Source organism: Acanthopagrus latus, chromosome 1 (genome assembly GCF_904848185.1).
Source record: "Acanthopagrus latus isolate v.2019 chromosome 1, fAcaLat1.1, whole genome shotgun sequence".
NCBI classification, from domain to species: Eukaryota; Metazoa; Chordata; class Actinopteri; order Spariformes; family Sparidae; genus Acanthopagrus; species Acanthopagrus latus.
This window is the reverse complement of record NC_051039.1, coordinates 22,682,439-22,702,590: the sequence shown is the minus strand read 5'-3', so window position 1 is coordinate 22,702,590 and position 20,152 is coordinate 22,682,439. Positions and strand designations below refer to the sequence as shown.

Here is a 20,152-nt window from a genome sequence, read left to right as displayed (position 1 = left end):
CCCCATGATATTTTTAATGAAGACCTCAGTTTCACTTCATAGAAACACAATCCTGTTAAATCAGGACACCACTCAGGCAGGATGTTGTTCAGAGATTGTGCTGCAGTATAATTGCTCCCACATTGCAGCAGCATCTCCACCAGACTTTGCTTAATTTATCACTTTGAATGCGTCTTTAAATTGGACTGATGCCTCACTGCAGGCCAGGAACAACAGCTCCAAATGGGGGGGCATACCAAGGCCAGGATCAGGGATTATTCTCTCATGCTTGAGTGCATGATAAATGGGATCAAGAGGGAACTTGTGCTGGCTGTGCAGACGCTAACACTGTGCACACACGCCTGCTTGACAGGATAGTTGGTAAAAAATGACGGTGTGTACTCTCATGAAAACAGCTAACAAAGATAAATGTTGTTAAATGTTTGGAACACTGTGAGAGTCCACAGACACCTTCCATTGATCCCTGCAGGAGTGTTGCACCAGGGCCTGTGAGGCAAAGCAGATATTAATTTCTGACTCATAGAGATTAATAGTTTCAGACAGCCATGCATGATGAGCTAAGAGTCGAGCATAGTACTCAGGTGTTTCACTCCCAGAGGTTCAGGTGGAGGTTATGAGTCCCTCTGAGTCTGTTCAGACTGTGGCTGTGAAGTTTCTCCAGGTCGTTGCACTGCAGGTCCACAGGGTCTCTGATACACTTTTGCAAGAAAACAAAATACTCTGCACTCGCTCTCACGACCGGTCTCACAATCTATCACCGCCGCCTGTTTGCCAAATCAACACCACATGGCGATGTCGCATTTCAAACGTGCACACGAGTTGAGTTACGGCATCTGGAGGTCGAGACTGCAGCTGTTTCGATCTGTGATCCGACTGCATTTGCTTTTGCTCGAGCAGAAGTTGCAGACATTAAAGGGATGGGAAGAGTGCGAGACGGGGCCATGATTGGATTTCCTTCATGCTGTTCTGCTTTGGGATTTGTGCCTAGTTGACCTTTTAAGAGAATTTTTGGTGGTTTTAATTTGAACCTGGCGATTTATCCATTGTCTTCTGGTTTTGGCCCATTACAGATATATTGATATCGGTCAATATGAAACTGTGATTTGTGTGATTTATAAATGAAGTAAATTTTACTGTTTCAGTTCACTAATGTCATTTTAGACAATAAAGTTTAGTATTAAACTGTAGAGTATCCTATTGGTCAGGCTCTAGTTGTAATCTATCTAGTGTAACCACACACACACACACACACACACACACACACACACACACACACACACACACACACACACACACACACACACACACACACACACACACACACACACACACACACTGATAGTAGATACACAACACTTTGACAGGGGCCATTGTCAGTCGTTCTTTCATTTTAAAACTTGTCCAGAGAAAGACATTTCCACAACAATGGGCTGTGCTGCCAAGAAGATTTCCCCTTGACTCTAGTGGAAAATGATGTAATGGGTAAAAACTGAAAAAGCCCAATTTCCATGATCCCAGCGACCAAAGCATTAGTTTTATGTGCTGATTGTCTTAAGAGCAGGATAAGTTGAAGGTGCAATATGTAGTTTTGGGGCAGAACATTGATTTGGAAGAGAAAGTTCTTCATTGATGGACTTTTTTTTCTTCCCTAAACAAACTAAATAAACAAACTTTCTTTGTTTTCATGACTGAATAAACAGAACAAACAAAGTGACCTTAAAGGACAACACAGTTTCATGCTGTTTTACTTTGCATTTGGAGGACCATGCCACCTTTCTAGCTTCAAACAGTGTTCTGAACCCTTTTAATTCTCTCTCTCTCGCTTTGATGTGTACATCCTATAAACATGCTAGATGTGAAAGTCAGTGGTAGATGTATTCAGATCCTTTACTAAAACTACACCGTTTTAAAAACTAAACACAACAACATACTTGGTACTGGGCAGGACGAGTGTGTAAAATTGTAATCTGTGAAGTGAAGTGGAGTGAGGTGAAATGTACAATATTTGCCTAAGATGTATTTGAGTAAAAGTATAAAAATGGATACACTCAATTAATGTACCGCACATTTTCACTTGGGTACCGTACCTGAGTAAATGTACTTTCTTCAGTGAGAGAGAAGAAGATGTTTACAGCAAAGATCATCAGTTTCCTTTCTTCAGAGGGTGTTGGGCGTTCCCATCATCAGTGAAATCAGCTGCTGCTGTGTTTGGCTGGATTTAAAAAAGCACACGCACACACACAGCTGGATGTGGTGTTACCGTGTAACACCTCATCACCACTGTGGTACAGCTGTTGTTTTTCGGTGCTAATTCTTGGAACATGAAGTGTGCTGGCTGCTGTCTGAGTCACTCACAGACATGTAGTTGTGTGCATTTTGAATCACAGTTGTGAAATCTGACTGGATAGCTCGAGAGCAAAACTGCAGGGTGCAGGGTGCAGAGTGTGTTGATACCACCATCTAGTGTTGAAAGAGCTGACCAGCTCGTATCATCTCCACGCTTTCCTCAGCAGCAACCAACAGTGCACACACTCTGGCCTTGGTTGCTGTTATGTTAGTGCATGCGTGAGTGGTGGACAAGCAGAACATTTAATAGCTGTTTAAATGAATGCAGCTGTTCTTAGTAGAGTTTGGTCAAAGAAAGGAACGTGCCCTCGGCTGATTCTGCAGCTCCCATGTGATGATGTATCGGCAATGTTAGCAAAACAGAACAAACAGAACAATGTTACTATTGGTAGCCAGATAAAATCTATCCTGCGACACATATGGGACGCAGTAGGGCCCATTTTTACATGCCAGGATGCTGAGTAGGCCCTGTAGGAGACCCCCTGCTGGAGGGGCGTCAGTGAGGATGAATGACTTTTATTTCATTTCAGACACCCGATCTGTTTTAAAAAGATAGCAATGCTGCTTAGGCATGTATTTCATTGTTAAGTAAACTCAGTGGTTGTACTGCAATGCCCCCCCTTCTCCCAATGGGAACAGTTCACTGCAGGCTGAAGCTTACTGTCATATTATGAATTAAAAAGCTCTGCAGCGGGTGATTAAAACCACCCAGAACACAATTGGCACCCATCTCCAGGGCATCAGTGATACTGGTGAAGTGAGGTGCACAGAGCCAAAAGGACTCAGCCCAGCCACAGTCTGTTCACTAAATGTTAACGCACTAATCCTAAGTCCCTTTTAGTTCCCTTTGTTCATATCATCATCATTACTGGCTTATCTGTGACTGATGTTCAATTCTGTCACATTTTGTTGGGCGGTGGCCAATGTGTCCGCCACCAGTGGCAATAATAGGATAACTGTAAATGCTAAAATGTAGCATAGCATTACCATGAGTCAACCTGACCCATGAATAGGAATAAGAACTGATAAGATGTTATTTATACTGATGCCATTATTGATTCTGCTCGTGGTTCAGATTCTCTCCTCTATTGATTCCTGATCAACCTTGGTCGGGCTGGCTGTAGACTGATATAGTGGTACTCATGTTACAACATAGTATATTGAGCGTTGGTACCGCAGAGGGAGTCGTTCATAGAGTGTGTATGCGTATGTGGCATTACTGTATTTTAAGTCCCTGTTGCATAAATGCAGTTTGTAGACACGAGTTTGCCGTCATTGTTTCCAGAAAACATGAACCAGATCATTTTCTCAATAAATCATTGACGAAAGACCTGTTATAAATGTGTAAGAAAGAATGAAAGAAATGAGTGTTTCACTCATCAATCAAACAACTGAACACTGGAGAAATTATAATGCAAACACCATTCATTTATTGGTATAATGTTCTATAATACTTTATAGGTATCATTCTGTTAAATACATATGTACTAAGCCTGTGTGTGTATCTATAGGCAGGCATTTCACATTCAGGTCCAGGTTCAGTGCAGTGATGACCAAACATCTCGTCTCGTCAGGTCCTTTGGATCCTGACACAGAAGTGAACGAGGAGCCGAGGAGACGAGCCCGACACACCGGTCAATCATCTGTAATAGTTTCGCCTTCTCACTCCGCCTTTATCTCTTCATCTCTCATTTTTTTTTTACGATCAAGTCACTGATCTTGTCGTTTTTACTCTCTGTAGACTAAATGCCTTTCCATTCGTTCCTTGGGTTGAATCTCATTGGAGGAGGGACAGAGCGGTCTCCCTGAGGTCCTCCTCAAATGGCGCCAATATCAACCAGCCGGGAATGGATTGTGGGTCAGCTGTAGAGACAGGCACGCGGGTCCGATAGGGTACAATCAGTGATCAGTTTAGGTCCAGGTTGTGACAGTAAGGTCTAGCGTAGGCTGGTTTAGTCCAGTTTTGAATCCACTTGGATCCTCTTGGGGTTACTTGCCTTTAAGGGCAATCTAACTTAGGACCAGATGCTATGGAGCTTGCAGGGTAACAAGGCAATGCAAAATAGATATAAGTATGTTGGTGTAAGAAGGGATACCTGAGTCAAGTCAAGTTCTTGAACTGTCTTGAATCTCACAGTAACACACTCCTGGGGCCTTTCTCCGGTGATTCAATTGGGCCGATAAAGCTCAAGATACCGTTTGACTCGGCAGAGAGAGAGAGGATTTATTTGATGAACTCGTCTCAGGTGCTCGGGTAGAATAGCATAGTTTGGAGTCTTGGGGGAGTGGGATGCATTCATGCTTTTGTCGGTGAAGCAGCAGCGGTAAGGGTCCTTGTGAATCTCTGTGGACAATCAGAGTTTGTGGCTTCATCCAAATCTTCTAAGGAACAGCTTTGTCTCTGTGGTCAGAGGGAGCTCTGAGTCGTCACTGATGATGGGGAAAAAAGGCATCGAGGGGACTGTTGAGATACACCCTGTTAGTTTGGTGGCGTGTGCATGTTTGTGTCTGTGCACCCTTAAGTGCGCCTGAGTGCGTGTGTGTGTATGTGGGAGTGAGCGAGTTAGCTTTTCTTCAAGAGTTCAGGTTATATAGCAGCTGATGTGTCTCTAGACAGACACACATACATCCAGTCCAAGGTTGATCCGCTTCAAGTGCGCACAATGACATCAGACCAGGATCTGCAGTCCAGTTCAGGCTCATTTGACATTAGTCTCCTTGTAGTCAGCATAGATGGATCCAAAAAGAGTCCATTTTCCCTCTGCAGGCCAGAGCGTGAAAGATGCGGGCGTCTCAGAGGAAGGGGTTGTGGCTGTGTGTCTGTGTCTGCGACTGAGTGCGGTGCGCCGGTCGGGGAGAAAGGGGGAGCAGCGGCTGCGGGAGGTTGGAGGGAAGGTCCAGGAGTCCGGCAGGAGGTTGTGTAAGAGAGGAGGGGAGGACGGGTGGCTGGTGGTGCAGAGGGAGGGGCAGCGACGGGCTGTAGGAGAGCATGTGCGGGGGCAGCGGGGACGTGGAGGAAGGTCGCATCTGGTTGAGGGTGAGGCGAGGCTGGTCGCAGTGGAAGGGGTTGGTGGGAGACGGAGCACTCAGACCTGAGAAGACAGAAACGGGGGGAAAACATTTTTTTTTTAACAACATCACATTAATGTTCCTTCTTATTCCTGGAAATGTTTTTGAAAATCCTTATCGCAGTCAAGCCTAACAAAAACTCAAAGCCGTAGTTGAACTATTGGGAGTACGCGCGTGGTTTAGTACTCTTTTGAAAGGTTGTAAGGTGCACTCTGTAAGTGCTGTCAGAGTTTGAAACACACTGGAATATTTATTTGTTTTGGTCGCCTACTTTTATTAATGCAAAAATAAGCCTGAAGATGACCTGTAACTGCTGTTGTTAGCTGGAAAACACAATGGGTCCACATCAAATTATAAAATGAGAAAACAGGATCACTGGAAAGGAAATGAACACGCAGCACTTGTTTTTCTGATTGAATATCCATGTGCTGGGCAAAGAAATTAAATTTTATGATCTCAATATATAAGCATCAGGGGCAAAATCTCATTGTAGTTCTTCTTTATTTACACTAACTTTGTGTATATAAAATAGTAAAAAAAAAACCCAGAGTGCTTTGGGGGAACAAACAGCCCATTAAAGAGCAAAAAAACGTAAGACTACATAGTCTATGAACAGTCTATGAACTTTTCAAGTTTATGGATTTAAATACTGTAATTAACATATATTACAGGATTTGAAATCTCATTGGCTACATGATGCACCAGTCATCCAGAGACATCGGGCGTGTAAGTGGCTCAGGAGAGAGGAGAATGACAGTGGGCCACTTGTATACACGATCACAGATTGGCTGTTTCAGGCTTTAGGGCGGGCTTAGTTGCTGACTTTTTAAGTAGAGAAGGTTTTTAAGTACAGAATGTGAGTTGTTCTTGTGTGTTCTTGAATGGCTGTTGGTTACCTGAGAGGAAGGGGTTGTTGTGCATCTTGCTTGGCGGGTTGGAGGGTATCAGAGCGTCTAAATTGACCAACGAGGCTCCTGTGGGTCCCAGAAAGGCCTCAGGGGTTCGACACACACGTGTAGGCGGGGCGCTGAGTGGGGGTGCTAGCCGGGACAGGTCAAACATCTCTGGGCTGGACGACTCCCGTCCGTTTACCTGGGGTTTCACTGGAGGGTCACTCCCAAATGGATCAGGATTGGAATCTGCATCAGCAAACGGGTCAGAGTTCACTTTAAACCCGAACAGCTCCGCATCTGCATCAAGACAAAGACAAAAGATTATTAAAATAGTTATTGGAGCATATGATACAATATAATGATGTATGGGTGACAAATCAAAGAACAAGCCAACATATTGTGCACAATGTCGTAGTGAGCTCAACAACAGCTTTTGGACTCATCTGGAGGGATGAACACCATCCTTATTCTTAGGATATTTGGTGTTTTGACGATGGTGGTGCGCTGACATGATGCTCCAAAATTTCACTTATCTTAATTAGGTCAAAATCAGGTGCCACTGAAAACTACAACCTATGATTCACATGGTTTTTAGGACTTTCAGTGACCCATTTAGCTCTGCAAGGAAAGTAATAACAAGGACTTTACATTATAATGTAATGTAAAAACAGTTCTACGACATATGACAATCCACAGTGTCTGTCCCGTACCACCCTACCTGTGGGACTAGCTGGTTGAGGGGAGGACACCTGCGGAACCTCTTGTTTAGGCTTCTCCTCTTCCTGTGCAGCAAACGGATCTCCTCTATCACCACCTGCACATGGCCACGGTAAAATCTTTAATTCTGGGACACAGAAATCCTCAACATACATAATGAGACCTGTGTTTTTGAAGGGTACCTCTGTCTGTTGGGCTGTCCCACGCTTGATCAACAGGACTGGAGGAGACCTGCGCTCCCTCCCAGGGGTCTGTGCATGAGTCGGGGCACGGAGCCCAAGGATTGGCCGCATCAGAGGATGAGGGAGGGGCTGGCCCCGCCCAAGGGCTGCCTATCACAGGAGTGCTGGAGTGGACCGCTGTGAGGAGTGACACGACTCAGTGTGTAGCATTAAAAACATACAGAGAGGACACGATGACAGTAAGTGGAACATCTTGTGGCCTTTGTGTGCTTGTGATGAACCACTCACCTACAGAGTCCCAGGGGTCAGAGGTGGCGTTACAGGTGGGTTCGGCAGAGTTCCAAGGGTCACTAGGTGGAGGTGGGGCCTCAGATGAGGTGCCAAATATGTCCACCAGATCCAGCATGGCTGACTACAGAGGGGACAGAAAACTTTTCTGTAAATATGTGCCAAATATTCTCGGGTTGGCAACCAACACACACGTGAAAGGCTGTGTCTGGACACACTGTTCGGTTTGTCTGTTCTGGGCTACGGTAGAAACATTGTGGTGTCACATGTCGAACTTCACTGACTCTCCCTCTGTAGATATGTAAAACTCATTCTAAGATAACAAACATTTCAGGTGATTTTACACCAATGGAAACTCAGTTAAATATAATATATTCTATTTCTGCCAGTACATCCTCCTAGAGCCTTCACAATGGACCTTTAATGAGAACACCTCTGAGGAGGAGAGTATGAGGTCTCCTACAGTTACTGTGACCGTGATGCTGGGGCTGAATGTTCATCCTATGAACCCCATGTTCAACCAGATTTAATCATTTTCATTTTTCCAGACACACTGAGGGATAGTGTGTCTTTATGGTTTGAAAATTCTGAAAAAAGAAAAGACAACGTCACAGTTTATTTGAAGCTGATGTTGGTCTTTATTCACCGACCGGTAAATGGTTAGTTCATTGTACAAAATACAAACTGTGTTGTTTCCCTTGAGCCTGTACAAGAACAAGTGTTTACAGTGTGTTTCGCTGCCACTTAACTGAATACACACATTAACAGTCTGACTTATATAATCATTCACTGGCCTGTTATTGTGGAGTCAGAGGGACACATCAGAGAGACACAATGAGACTACCTGACATAATGCAGTGAAAAGCGCTTGAAGTGTTTCAGAGAAAGCTTGTCGGGCTGCGGCTGAGCTCCACTGTTTACTCCGCAGCAGTTGGCAGAGCAGACAGCAGAGCAGTCTGATGACAACGTTTTGTTTACTGCTCAGCCGCACATATGGGATCACTGTAACAGCACTCTGAGGGACGCTCACTTTGTGTACATACAGCAGAGACAGAGTATCTGTCATATCTCACACAACATGTTAACATATGTGATCTTAAAACCCTCTCAGACTGGCTGTGCAGTATGACGACATGTTAAGTGTCTATTTGGAAGTGTGATGCCATTAAAAACTGTGTGAGTCCTACACATCTAGAACATGTAATTGTGATATCATCAAAAAATGGCATCTATTATTATTGTTTTGTTTTTAAATGACATTGACCACACCTTGATTACATCCACATAGCCTCTCTTATCTACCTTCCTTGGATATTTCAACTCTTTTAAACACCGTTTAATTACATTCTGAACATGAGGGGACCAGTGGCAGACTCAGGATGTTTGAGGGGCAGGGGCGAACAGAATGAAGGTTGTGACATATTTATAGTACAGTATAGTATTTGTCCACCGGAAGGGCAACCTAGAGGTGCACTTTATCATGTTTCACCTACAATATGGGCATCCAAGAGGGCACTTTGGGGTGGGTCGAACCCCAACCCTAACCCCCCCCACCCCCAGAGCACCTGAAAGCTCCATGAATTCCATGATAAACAACGTAATATGATCAATTACACGCCATGAGGACCTTTACATAAGGCAGCTGGTGACTCTGATAGGCTCTTTGATGGGCCAATGAGTAAAGGAGCTACGAGATATGAGAGTATGCTTTCAGGGAAATGTCATGCTGAGCTCAAGGTTAGACGAGACAAAGTCATTGTCATTCAGCAGGCATCTCTTTCTCCTCTCTCGCAGCTCTCTAGTGTTTCTCGCTCAAACCTCCCTCATTATGCTGATCTATGTCTTTTCTGTCTCGTTTCCCTCCCTAGCCCACAGTCCGCACTATAAACTCTACTTCATTCTCCAAATGTCTGCCAGCAACCACCTACAAATGCACTCGCCCACCTCTCCATGCAAACACACACTCGTGTAGCACGCATACACCCACACAAGTACTGTACAGGGCACTCGTGCGCGCACACACACACACACACACACACACGTTTTTAAACTCACCTCCTGTGTCCCTGACTGGCTCTCTCTCCTGCTCTCATCCAGGGCCTTCTGCAACAGCGACTCGTCTCCTTGACGACAGCACTGCTCCTGCAGGGGCGGCATCGTGACATCATCAACATTATCGCCGTGGCATCAGGCGCAGACGCACTTACGCGCACACACACACACACACACACACAGACACACACACACACACACACACACACACACACACACACACACACACCAGCATTAGTGAAACGGCCGTTGGTTTTGGCCCAGTAAGATGAAGGCGGCACTGGTGGCTTTTTTGGGCTGTTGAAATATTTAGTTGACAGAGAGCAGAAGCTGGTCCAGAGCAGAGCAGAGAGAGAGAATGTTTCAAATGCAGAAGTTTAAACATTCAGGCAAAACCTAAAGAGCCTGAGAGCCACTGGGAGACACAGCTGAGGTCCTGGGTGGGAGCAAGCCGGCTACAGAAGGAAAAAGGTTAGATGGCCGCAGAGACGCACATCAGTTGAGATGTAATTAACAACAGAGGATTAATAAACGTGGATACTGAATGTTCAGGAGCGAGGCATTTTTCTGTGTGTATGTACCTGCTCACGCTCCTTTTGGCTAAGGCTTTAGGCAATCTGTAGCTGTGTATGTCTCCATCCATCTCTATGGTAACAGGGGAATGAACGGCTAGCTAGATGAAGGTGGGCGAATGTTCAGATTTTTGTGTAACAGAATTTTCATCATTGGAATCAGCAAGACGTATGAGACATGTGGTTAGAGCACAAAGAAGGCGTGTGTGCGTGTGTGTGTGTGGTTTCACCTTCTGACTCTCCTCCCTGCTCATGGCTAAGGCCAGCTGGAGCTGCAGCTCCTCCTCACCGCTGGTCTGCGGTCGGGCCTGCTCCAGATCTGAGGCGGCGCGAGGGGACGAGGACGAGGCTGCAGATGGGAAAAAGTGATGGAGTTTGAGGGAGGTCTCAAAGATGGCGCACGTGGAGGAATGGTCGGACTGACGTGGGGTTGCAGGAGACACAGGAAGTGTGGGGCTGATTTGAATAATTTCAGGCGGACACTGCAGTATTGATAATCTATGTGCTGGATTGTCCAAAGTGCTGGGCTACAGCACAAATTGCATTTCACTTGGGGATCAGCCTGAGTACAAGTGTGTATTTTTAACACCAGATCCAATTATTCACACATTGCCAATACATGAAATAAGTTGTGCTCCGTGTAAGATAAGCACATACAGTCCATGGTTTTGTAATAACGATGACAGAGTGAAAGCAGCCGCTCATAATGATGAACCTACAGAGAATTATCACCTGAATCTGCAGCTTCCTTCTGCTTTATGAAGCTTAATATTGAGTTCCAGCTCATTGTTTTCCTGCCCAGTCTGCAACTTAACTGTTTTGGCTCGCTGTCACTCGTAGGTATCATTTACACTCGGGACATGTCCCCACCACTTTTTAAAAATGCTAATTTTGTCTCCATCACTTTTTAAAAAGCCAGTGGGTAAAATGAGCCAAGGTAACCCTCAACAAAAGGAGTCATGTTACCACAAATGGACAGAGTGGTAAGCAAACTAGATTTGAAAAAAAAAGAAAAGAAAACGATTATTTACATGCCGAATTATCAATCCTGTATCTTAAATAAGACAGACAGATTTGGAAACTACATTGTGATAATATCAGACTTTGTAAGTTACAAAACAAAGCTATAAACTTAACATTGCATTAGTTAGCTTAGTATTATTGTTCATTAGATGATAGATGTCAGCATCTAGCCACCGTAGCTTAAGGTCTGGAGATGATGGTACATAATCAGATGGTAAATGACATGCAGCTGGGAATCAAACCAGTAACCTTCTGATTGCTGGACGACCTTCTTTACCTTCTGAGCTACAGATGCCTGTAATGGTGACCCCTCTTTTCTCCTTGACATAGTGCAGTTCAATTTGCTTGAATTTAAATGAACTGCCCATTTCTATTTAAATGTAGCTAACTACTGTTCTCTTCTAGGGTCATGATTGGTTGAACTTGGCCCTTGAATTCTTGGGCACTCCTTGTTTCTCTAACGTTAAAAAAAGTGTGCATGAGGATTAGCATGATGAGTGATGATGAGTATGTTCGTAATTCATGAGGAAAACTAAGGAGAAACCACACTACACGGATGAAATAATGGATACTACAGTTACAGGCCACAGGGCCTCAACTTTCCATTTTCCATTTCTCTTCTCTGAACTAATCCGCTTACCTGAACAGTCAATCAGAATGAATTGACGCTCACTGATTGCACTGACAATGCCCGACAAATGACGGTCAGCCTGGTGAGTAGGGGCTTTGAAAGAAAATGTTGTCATCAGAGTTCTTATATTCCCTCCACTTTTTGACACAAAGTAATGTTCTTGTCCCTGTTTTTTCTGGGGAGCAGCTGTGTGCAGCTCTTCAATGGAGATTGGGCGGCTGGCCACTTGTACAACCAACCAGTTAGTCCAAATCCCTGAAGCCTTTTCTTTCCCCAAACTGAAAAACACTCTTTAGAGCAATTCGAAGCAAAAATCTGTGCTCATTGTTGCCCCTTATGTGAGGGGAAAATCACCATCATGACTTCGGTTCTCACCAGGTCATAAAAAACAAGTGGTTGTGAGTGTCTCTCTGGCCTCCGGGGGCACTAAAGGGCCGTTTACGGCTTCTTTGCATTGTTGTGGTACGTCACCACAACTGAGGCGAAGAAGATGCTGCCCTGGGAAACTTACATAGACAAGCAACACCAAGGTGAGAATTATGCTTGATCGGAACAACAAACAGTGTCTTTTATTTTTGCGGTTTTGTGGTTTTCAAATATCTCCCACGCAGCAGATGGAACAGACATGACTGCGGCTATTAAAAAACCCTGCTCAGCACCAGACAGCTGAACAGGGTTTTTTTTTTTAACAGCCCCTTCCATTGTATTCACGCCACAACACCTATGTTGTTCGAATTATCTGCCCCCTGAAGTGGCTGCCAGTTTGTTTCACTCCCCAGGGTTGCTAACACTAGCTAATGTTTGCGCTGATAACACTAGTGGGCTCGCATTAACGTTACTAATTCTGCCTATATGACAATGCTAACACAAGTTAATGCTAGCTAACATCAGGGCAGTACAGTATGCTGGACTCATAATGACGAAATCAGTAATTTTTATCTGTCTCTTTTTCAACAAACTGCAAACTACCAAGATGATGATGAAACACTGACAAAACGTGATACCACCAGCATTAGACTATTGGCTCGCAAACCTGGCAAGAGGCTGGAAATGATTTGTCCACATAAAAACATGACATTTAAAGGTAATGAAATGTGCAAAAAAAAGCTTGTTTGTGCTGCCCTCTACTGACCACAAAATCTCTAAATACCCACAATACTCACAGTTGAAGGAGGATGGAGAGCCTCTGGAGCGGCTGAACTCCTCCCCGTACAGCACAGCCATGCTGGGCTGGCTCGTCCTCCTGCCTGGGTGGTAAGACGGCGGTATCCCTCCATACACACCCCCACCGCCTCCACTGCCTCCCCCAGCCATTCGCTCTTTGGTCTTGAGGGCTTGACTTCTCTCCTGGCGGAGCCGCTCCTCGTCCCGGAGGAGACACACCAGTTGGCGTGCTTTTTCTCTCACGTTGGCCCCCTGGTCTCTGCCGTCACGGTCGACGTATTGGAAGTCACGGAGCGTCTGAACCACACGTGGACAAGAGACATTTCCATGACCTTTTAGAGATGAATATGAGCTGAGCCTCAGAAAAGTAATGGCATTACAGTTTGATCAGAACTCAGCTAAATGATCATTTACTCTCAACTTTGTTATTTCATTCCAAGGTTCTAGTAAAAATGTAGGTCATGCAATAAACAGGGAACAAGATTATTTTCTCAACTGGTTTATTTTTTTTTCAATGTTTGAATGTATTTTTACTGTTATTTATACTGAACATAGCGTAATTTTTACTGATTATGCTGTTTTTTTTTCCTTTATGTTTTCCAAGGTAACAACTGGCAATGATCAAATGAACAATAAACCAGCTCTGAGCCGATCAGGCCGCTGGGGTTCTCGTCGTGTTGCGGTCCAGTACCTGAATAGTGAATGCGTTCTCTCGGCACTGCTGGGCCACTCTTTCTGATCCTGTCTTCAGCAGGTAATCCAACAGAGTCAGGGCCTGCAGGCAAATGCAGATTACCACACTGAATTGCACTCACTCACAGATTGACAATATATTTAACAAAATAATGCCCTATCACACAATTTTAAATAAAGTGAGAACTAGTTCCTGGATCCACATCAAATGTTAATGGGCATCTATTCTGGGCTGAGATCCATCCTCCATACAAGTTTCACCAAAATCCATTCAGCAGTTTTTGTGTAATCCCTCTGACAAACCAACCAGCCAACAAACAAACAGATATGAGTTAAAATACAACCTCCTTTACAGAGGTTAATAGTCAACCTCATAGTGACACAAAAGGAAAAAATAAGATTATCAGCGCGGCCATTAACCTCGCGGGACCTTGAATATCTGCTCTAAATTTCACGAGCAGTTCATCTGAAAGAAGACGTTTCCCTCTGAGCCGCAAATGTCAACCTGGTGTTGGAAGTGGAGGAGAAGTCAGGAGAGCATGGCTGAAACCTGAAAGCGGCTGAATTTTTCAGAGGCAGGCAGAGGTGTGAAGGTGAAGTGTGTTTGCGGAGGGAAAGAAGAATCGATTTTTTAAGGGGAAAAGGTGAGGGGAGGGAAGAGGCGGTGAGGAGCAAGCGGTCAGAGGGAGGCTTAATAAAACCAAACTAAAGTCAGCGAGCAGAGAGGAAGAGAAACACATACACACAGGATTTATGTCCTTTTAAACTGAGTGTTAACAGCCGACAGATGACAGTGTCTTTCATTAGGTTACCTTGTAGACATGTCTCCAGTTCTTGCCGCTGTCGTTGAGGCGTTTCCACACCATGCCCATGACCTCGGCAAATGCCACCACGTTGAAGGTCAAGTCAGCGATCTCTGACATGAGAGACGATGACGGGCCCCATGGATCATTGGAGGTGGCCTCGCGGACCTACACATCACCGGAGGACGGGCAAAGAGGCCTATTTGTTAACATAAGTATGTTTATTTCCTCCATGTAGTGATGTTTTTTCACCCAGCACCAATCCAAACGTCAATGTTAGTCCAAACTCTTCCCAACACATAAAAGCTCCTACACATCAACAACACTTGATGGAGAGCGAAGATCATTTAAAATACCTTTATCTCCGCCTCTGAATAGTTGTGCACAATATTCTTCACCTGCCGGCGTAGGGCTGAGGTTGTCATGGTGACAGGTGATGGAGGATGTGGAGGGAAAGACAGTGGCAAACAAACACTCGACAGATGAAGAGAGGTGGTGAATGGGGGATCGTGAACTGGAGGAGGAGGAGAGGAGCAGTAGCTATGGTGATGAAGGCTCCTCTTCTCTGTCAGGAGTTACAGGACACCCCTGTAAGTGAGAGATGGAGACAATATATTAAACATTTTCTCATAGTTTTAAGGTACTCTGTCACACCCCAGTCAAACCAACCCCATATGGATTCAGGGAGTAATGTTGACTACAACTTCAGCCATGTTATACTCTCTTCATTTACATTTTGGTCAATTAGCACCATCGAAACTATGCCGAATCATCTGTTAGCGGGTGCTGTGTCCCTGGATTTATAGAAAAGTATCACAGGATTAGTTTGATGTGGAAGAAAACTTAAAAGCATGAAGATTCTCAGGCAAGTTCTGGAGTCACAAGGAGGCTCCTTTTTCTACGATTTACTATCTCACAGTTCCGACTAACGTGCAGATGTTGCCGCAAGAGTAACGTTTACTGTGTTCCCCATCTTAGTTTAACATGCTAACGTTTGACAGTGAAACTACAGATGTCATCGGTTTTGCAGATATATGCACGTGAACAACTGTGCCGGACAGGTTGAAACGCTGACGTGATGACGGAGCTAGGTGACGAGTTAAGGGATAAGCAGCGTTACTATACTCCACACTGAGAGAGGGCCACATCATCATCCAAACTGTAGGGCTACATCGCTCGCATGGTTAGAAACAACAAGTCAAGGTAAAAGCTGCCCTCGCTGATTTACTGCTCGGCTATTTATGTCAATATGAAAACACCCAGCAGTGTAAACAATGACTGATTATAGTGACTGAATGAGTGGCTCATAATTGCGGCCCACTCAGGAAGTAGGACATACACAAGCTCTGGCACTCAGGTGTCTGATGAAGCTTCTCGGTAGCTTATTTTATTCAGGCCACACACACACACACACACACACACACACACACACACACACAACCCATTTCTCTCTTCCAAATTCATATTTCACAGAGGACACGGGGGAATTGATCATTAAAGATTCCTGTGATACTTCTCCCTCTGCGTGCGACTCAGCCAGCACTGGAGCAGAGCTGAACTAGGGTGACCTCACTAAACTAAACCTCCTCTCGGCAGTGATCGTCTCACTATGAAATGTCGCATCGCTGTCGATTGGGGAAGTGACATTTGGAAGGATCAGGTAAGCTCCTGGGTGTCCCAACGCATCATCTGCAACTAACAAAATCCACCGGTGAACTATATAGCATTTCTTTAATTAGTGATTACTGTGCAAACACAAATGTTCACTTGCTTTAGAGTTTTTTTTTATTCAAGACTAAACCACTATGTCTTCCAGTGGTGAGTGTATCTACAGAGACTGTATGTCTTAGACACATTAGATTTGAGATATTGTTATATTCTAATATAACAAGGCATAAGTGTTAAAATGTAAAGTGTCATTTTATTCTCACAATCATGAGAATGTGAATTAAATTCCATTTTGAAGTAATAGTTCTGCAATAATTTAATAATGTAATGTTGTTTTTTTTTAATCTATTTCATGCCACACTGGGATTATGAGACAAAGGTTTGAGTTCAGCGTTCCCTCTTTTGGCTGTGAATAGAAGAACATTATTACCAGACGGCTCGCTGTAATCACTACTTACATTAATAATTCTGTGTAACAATTACTGGCTTGTTCTTCCTTCCTTTTATGTTTGATTTATTTTTCATGTCACTGTCCACTGCTGCCCAAAAGCAGCTCACAAAGACTGCCACAGTGAAACAAGTCACAGGACGCCTCATCCTGCCGAAAAGCAAACATCAGCAGAAGCACAGAGGACCTGAGATGCACACAGCAGGGACCCAGACAGAAAACTCTGAGAGGAGGACGACGAGCCTGACAACATTTGTGCATGTGAGCAACAGAGACAGTGAAGGGCAGGAAGAAGAAAGTGAGGCTCAGCAACTTCAATCCAGTATCACCTTTCTGCATAATCATCTTCAGCTTTGTGTTTGGACACACACACACTCTCTCACAAGTGCACACACACACACACACACACACACACACACACACACACACACACACACACACACACACGCGCGCACACACACACACAGACACACACAGGTTATTAAAGGCTGGTGCTGTCAACTGTATGAGGTGTTTGAGACTATTGGTCGTTACTCCTCTTCATCCCTTTATCTGACCCTCACACCACAACAGATAATTCACTTTGTGGGAGTAATGTGATCTTTTTCTGTACTCTAAAAAAAAAATCTGAGAGGACAAGGGGAACGAGTCATCGGCTGAAAGAGTGTGCTTATGTTGCTGTTCAAATCATAAACACATCCACCATTGTAACAGAAGATGTTTCCCCTTTCTGCACAATTGTGAGCCGAGTATGTGCTGCTTCCATTCACCCAACTGTTTATACTGTCTATATACAATGTTTTGTTTTTTATTTCATTACATTCTAAATTGAAATATTTCATATACGTCCTACGTGTGTTTAGCATGAAGGGGTGACAGGTTTTGTGCAGCCCTGTGTTGTAAGATTACACAATTAGCCTTAATTATGGCTTAAAAAAGCAAAAAGAGCCAGTGTTTGATTTGTCTGTTCTGGGTTACTGTAGAAACATGGTGCAACATGGTGGACCCTTTGCAAGGGGACCTGCGCTGACTGAAAACATCAATTTGTGGAAGATGGCCAGAATTCGAAGGTAGCTCCAAAAACAAATGGGGCAGCATATCACCTGAGTAATGAGGCAAGTGGTGCGCTTTGCTAGCTGTCCTTGGCTGTCGTCGGTTAATCAGCTGTTTGCTCATTGTCAGCTGTGGAGCCAGTGGTGACAGAGTTTGTCTGGATTGAGACCATGGTTCACAGGGGAGTGAACCAAGGTCCACCATGGGCAACAGCACCCAGCTCAACTGGATATGGGAATAAAGTACAGAGGTGATTTACAGCAGTTCCAGCCAAGACCATGAGGTTGACAAGACACAGCAGGCAGGAACAGGAGAAGCATACAGCAGGGGTGGAGCAGCAGAGAGTTGGACATCACCGGCAGGTAAAAACGTAGAAAATATTTTCACATTTTACCTAATGCTCAGTTAATGAGGCAAATGAGCTGCTAAAAGCAAGAAACTTGAATTCAGAGTGTGTACAGTTGTCTTTTTCTGTTTAGAAAAGAAAACAGAAGTGAGAGCATTTCTTCCCCTCTTGACATTTTGTGAGTTTATTTTGTTCATTTATTGCATTAACAGCTGGCAGAATCTTGCCTCTTGCCAGCTCTGATTAGCATGCAAACTTCTGTAGACTATTCTGCAACACAGCACAAATACTTCTTTGAAATACCATCACCACTGTTGTTTCTCAACACTCTGGTGATTATGTTTGTTTACTTATTAAAAATACATGTAAAATTCCGGCCATGACTTACATACTGACCCTTTGGCGACACTGTCAGTTGAGGTGTAAGCAGCACTGAAATGCTGGAGTTGGTTTAGGTGGAGCTCATTTGAACTACTACAGCTTTTAATGTGTACAGTCGAGGAAGACTCATGCAGCACACACTCTCACACTCTCTCTCTCTCTGTCTCACACGCGCGCGCGCGCACACACACACACACACACACACACACACACACACACACACACACAAAGAATGATGTAGTCACTCGGGGACAAACTGTGGAGCTGCTGTGTGAACAATCCAACAACTCCATGCACACAGTGACAGCCCCCGTGTTGGTCTCACTGGGATGCGGGTACACGCTGTGACTCACCGCCACAAGCGCTACATTCAAATGACTCATCTGAGTGTAACAACATGAATTCCCTCCGGGCCACAGCCGCTCGGTCACCTGGTGCAACCATCAGCTCAGGTCGTGACGCTCAGCTCCGGGGAGACAGCCGCTCTCCACTTGCAACACGACGACTCCATCACACCGGCTGATCCGTCCACGTTAGTGACCGGGTGCGTGTAAAGTTCGTGAGTTCGTGAGCTCCCGTATGATGCGTCAAAATGCCCAAACACGGACATCTTACGTCACCCCGTCGTCCACGTTTATGCACGCGCATGCGTGCCGGGGGAAGCAGGTGTACCGTGTTTTTCAGGTGGCTATGGGGAAGGGGGGGTGCGCCCATGGTGGGTATGCATAATGCATTTCTAATCCCCCTTCCCTCCATTACACACACACACACACACACACACACACACACACACACACATACACACACTTGCAGTGGATTCCCTGTGCGGGTTGCCATGTGTAGCACAGAATCCAGCGCGAGGCCAGCTGCCACTGGAGTGACATGTAGGTCGGCGGCGCAGCTCCGCGCACTGCAGACCGCGTGTTCCCGTTACGACTGTGTTATCAGTGTTGTTACTCTCATCCCAGCGACACGCAGCAGCCTACCTTGCCCATCGCTCATCTCCCGCCGTGTCCACAGAGCATCCTCGCCTCTCTGCCACCACCTCTCCAAGTCGCCGTTAATGCTGCGTGCCCTCCGCTGGGATCGGGTAAGCAGGGCAACCACGGCGGTCCCCCGCCCTGCACCTAGATCCGGTCACCGTGAGAGGAGAGGAGCCGAGCGGCGCGCGTTTTGAGGGGAGCCGCTGAATGGGAATGTCAGCGGCTGAATCCCGGCCTACCCTGGGTGACGCGAGCCGCTCGGGCAGGCAGTCAGCGGCGAAATCCGCATAGGACAAGGATAAGCCATACACAGCACACGGCAGCTCGCTCACTCCCTCTCTCACTCAGGCAGCGGCGGCGGCAGCAGCAGCAGCAGCAGCAGCAGCCCTCATCCACACAAGCACACGGCACCGGCAGTATGGCAGGTCACGCACACACACCGCAGCGCAGCGCAGCGCTCAGCGCACGGCAGAAACAACGGGGAGCGTGAAAGGAGAGGCGGGCACGGGGGCGAGTCTTTGCAGAGTCAGCGGTACTGGTAACCCCAGTGGTGGAATGTAACTAAGTACATGTACTCGAGTACAAAGAATACATTAGAGGCACTTCATACTAATACTCCACTACCTGTCATTTTGTTTCACAATTACTTTTCACAAACTAAAGCGTAAAAGAAGGTCTCCAAATTGTGTGACTTTGAATTTCTTCATCCCAACTACAAAGTGTCCCTTTAAGCTAAATGAACTCTTTTAAAAAAACTCTTTTTTTAAAATAAACCCTTCCTGTATTGGCTACACTGTCACAACACTGAACAACTGCTACTCTGACATCTGACATGGTTTT

The 20,152-nt window shown here is 45.3% G+C and overlaps 1 protein-coding gene across 3 annotated transcripts; it reads right to left on the bottom strand.

Moving 5' to 3' along the window:
* Nucleotides 1–3,759: 3,759 nt before the first annotated feature.
* Nucleotides 3,760–19,797, bottom strand: epn3b (epsin 3b). 3 transcript variants are annotated; one of them, XM_037109282.1, is made up of 12 exons: nucleotides 19,316–19,797; nucleotides 14,790–15,021; nucleotides 14,443–14,601; nucleotides 13,629–13,712; nucleotides 12,937–13,234; nucleotides 10,350–10,468; nucleotides 9,551–9,637; nucleotides 7,496–7,619; nucleotides 7,208–7,384; nucleotides 7,027–7,122; nucleotides 6,312–6,605; nucleotides 3,760–5,438 (listed from the first exon to the last, which is right to left on the bottom strand). In XM_037109282.1, exons 2-12 carry the CDS (start codon nucleotides 14,856–14,858, stop codon nucleotides 5,140–5,142), a joined length of 1,806 nt encoding a protein of 601 aa, XP_036965177.1. In that variant the 5' UTR covers nucleotides 14,859–15,021; nucleotides 19,316–19,797; the 3' UTR covers nucleotides 3,760–5,139. The 3 variants fall into 3 exon arrangements, with proteins under 3 accessions (XP_036965177.1, XP_036965190.1, XP_036965182.1); XM_037109295.1 differs by lacking the exon at nucleotides 19,316–19,797 and adding an exon at nucleotides 18,761–19,294; XM_037109287.1 differs by lacking the exon at nucleotides 19,316–19,797 and adding an exon at nucleotides 17,653–18,088.
* Between the last annotated feature and the right edge of the window lie 355 nt (nucleotides 19,798–20,152).

What these genes read in the sequence shown, in the direction of transcription:
- epn3b (XM_037109282.1), bottom strand. Translation starts at nt 14,858, where the DNA reads ATGACAACCTCAGCCCTACGCCGGCAGGTGAAGAATATTGTGCACAAC. An exon ending in GGACAGCCCAACAGACAGAG is followed by an intron (nt 7,123 to 7,207) that starts GTACCCTTCAAA and finishes GGCCATGTGCAG; the next exon opens with GTGGTGATAGAGGAGATCCG. An exon ending in TCAACCAGCTAGTCCCACAG is followed by an intron (nt 6,606 to 7,026) that starts GTAGGGTGGTAC and finishes GTCTTGATGCAG; the next exon opens with ATGCGGAGCTGTTCGGGTTT.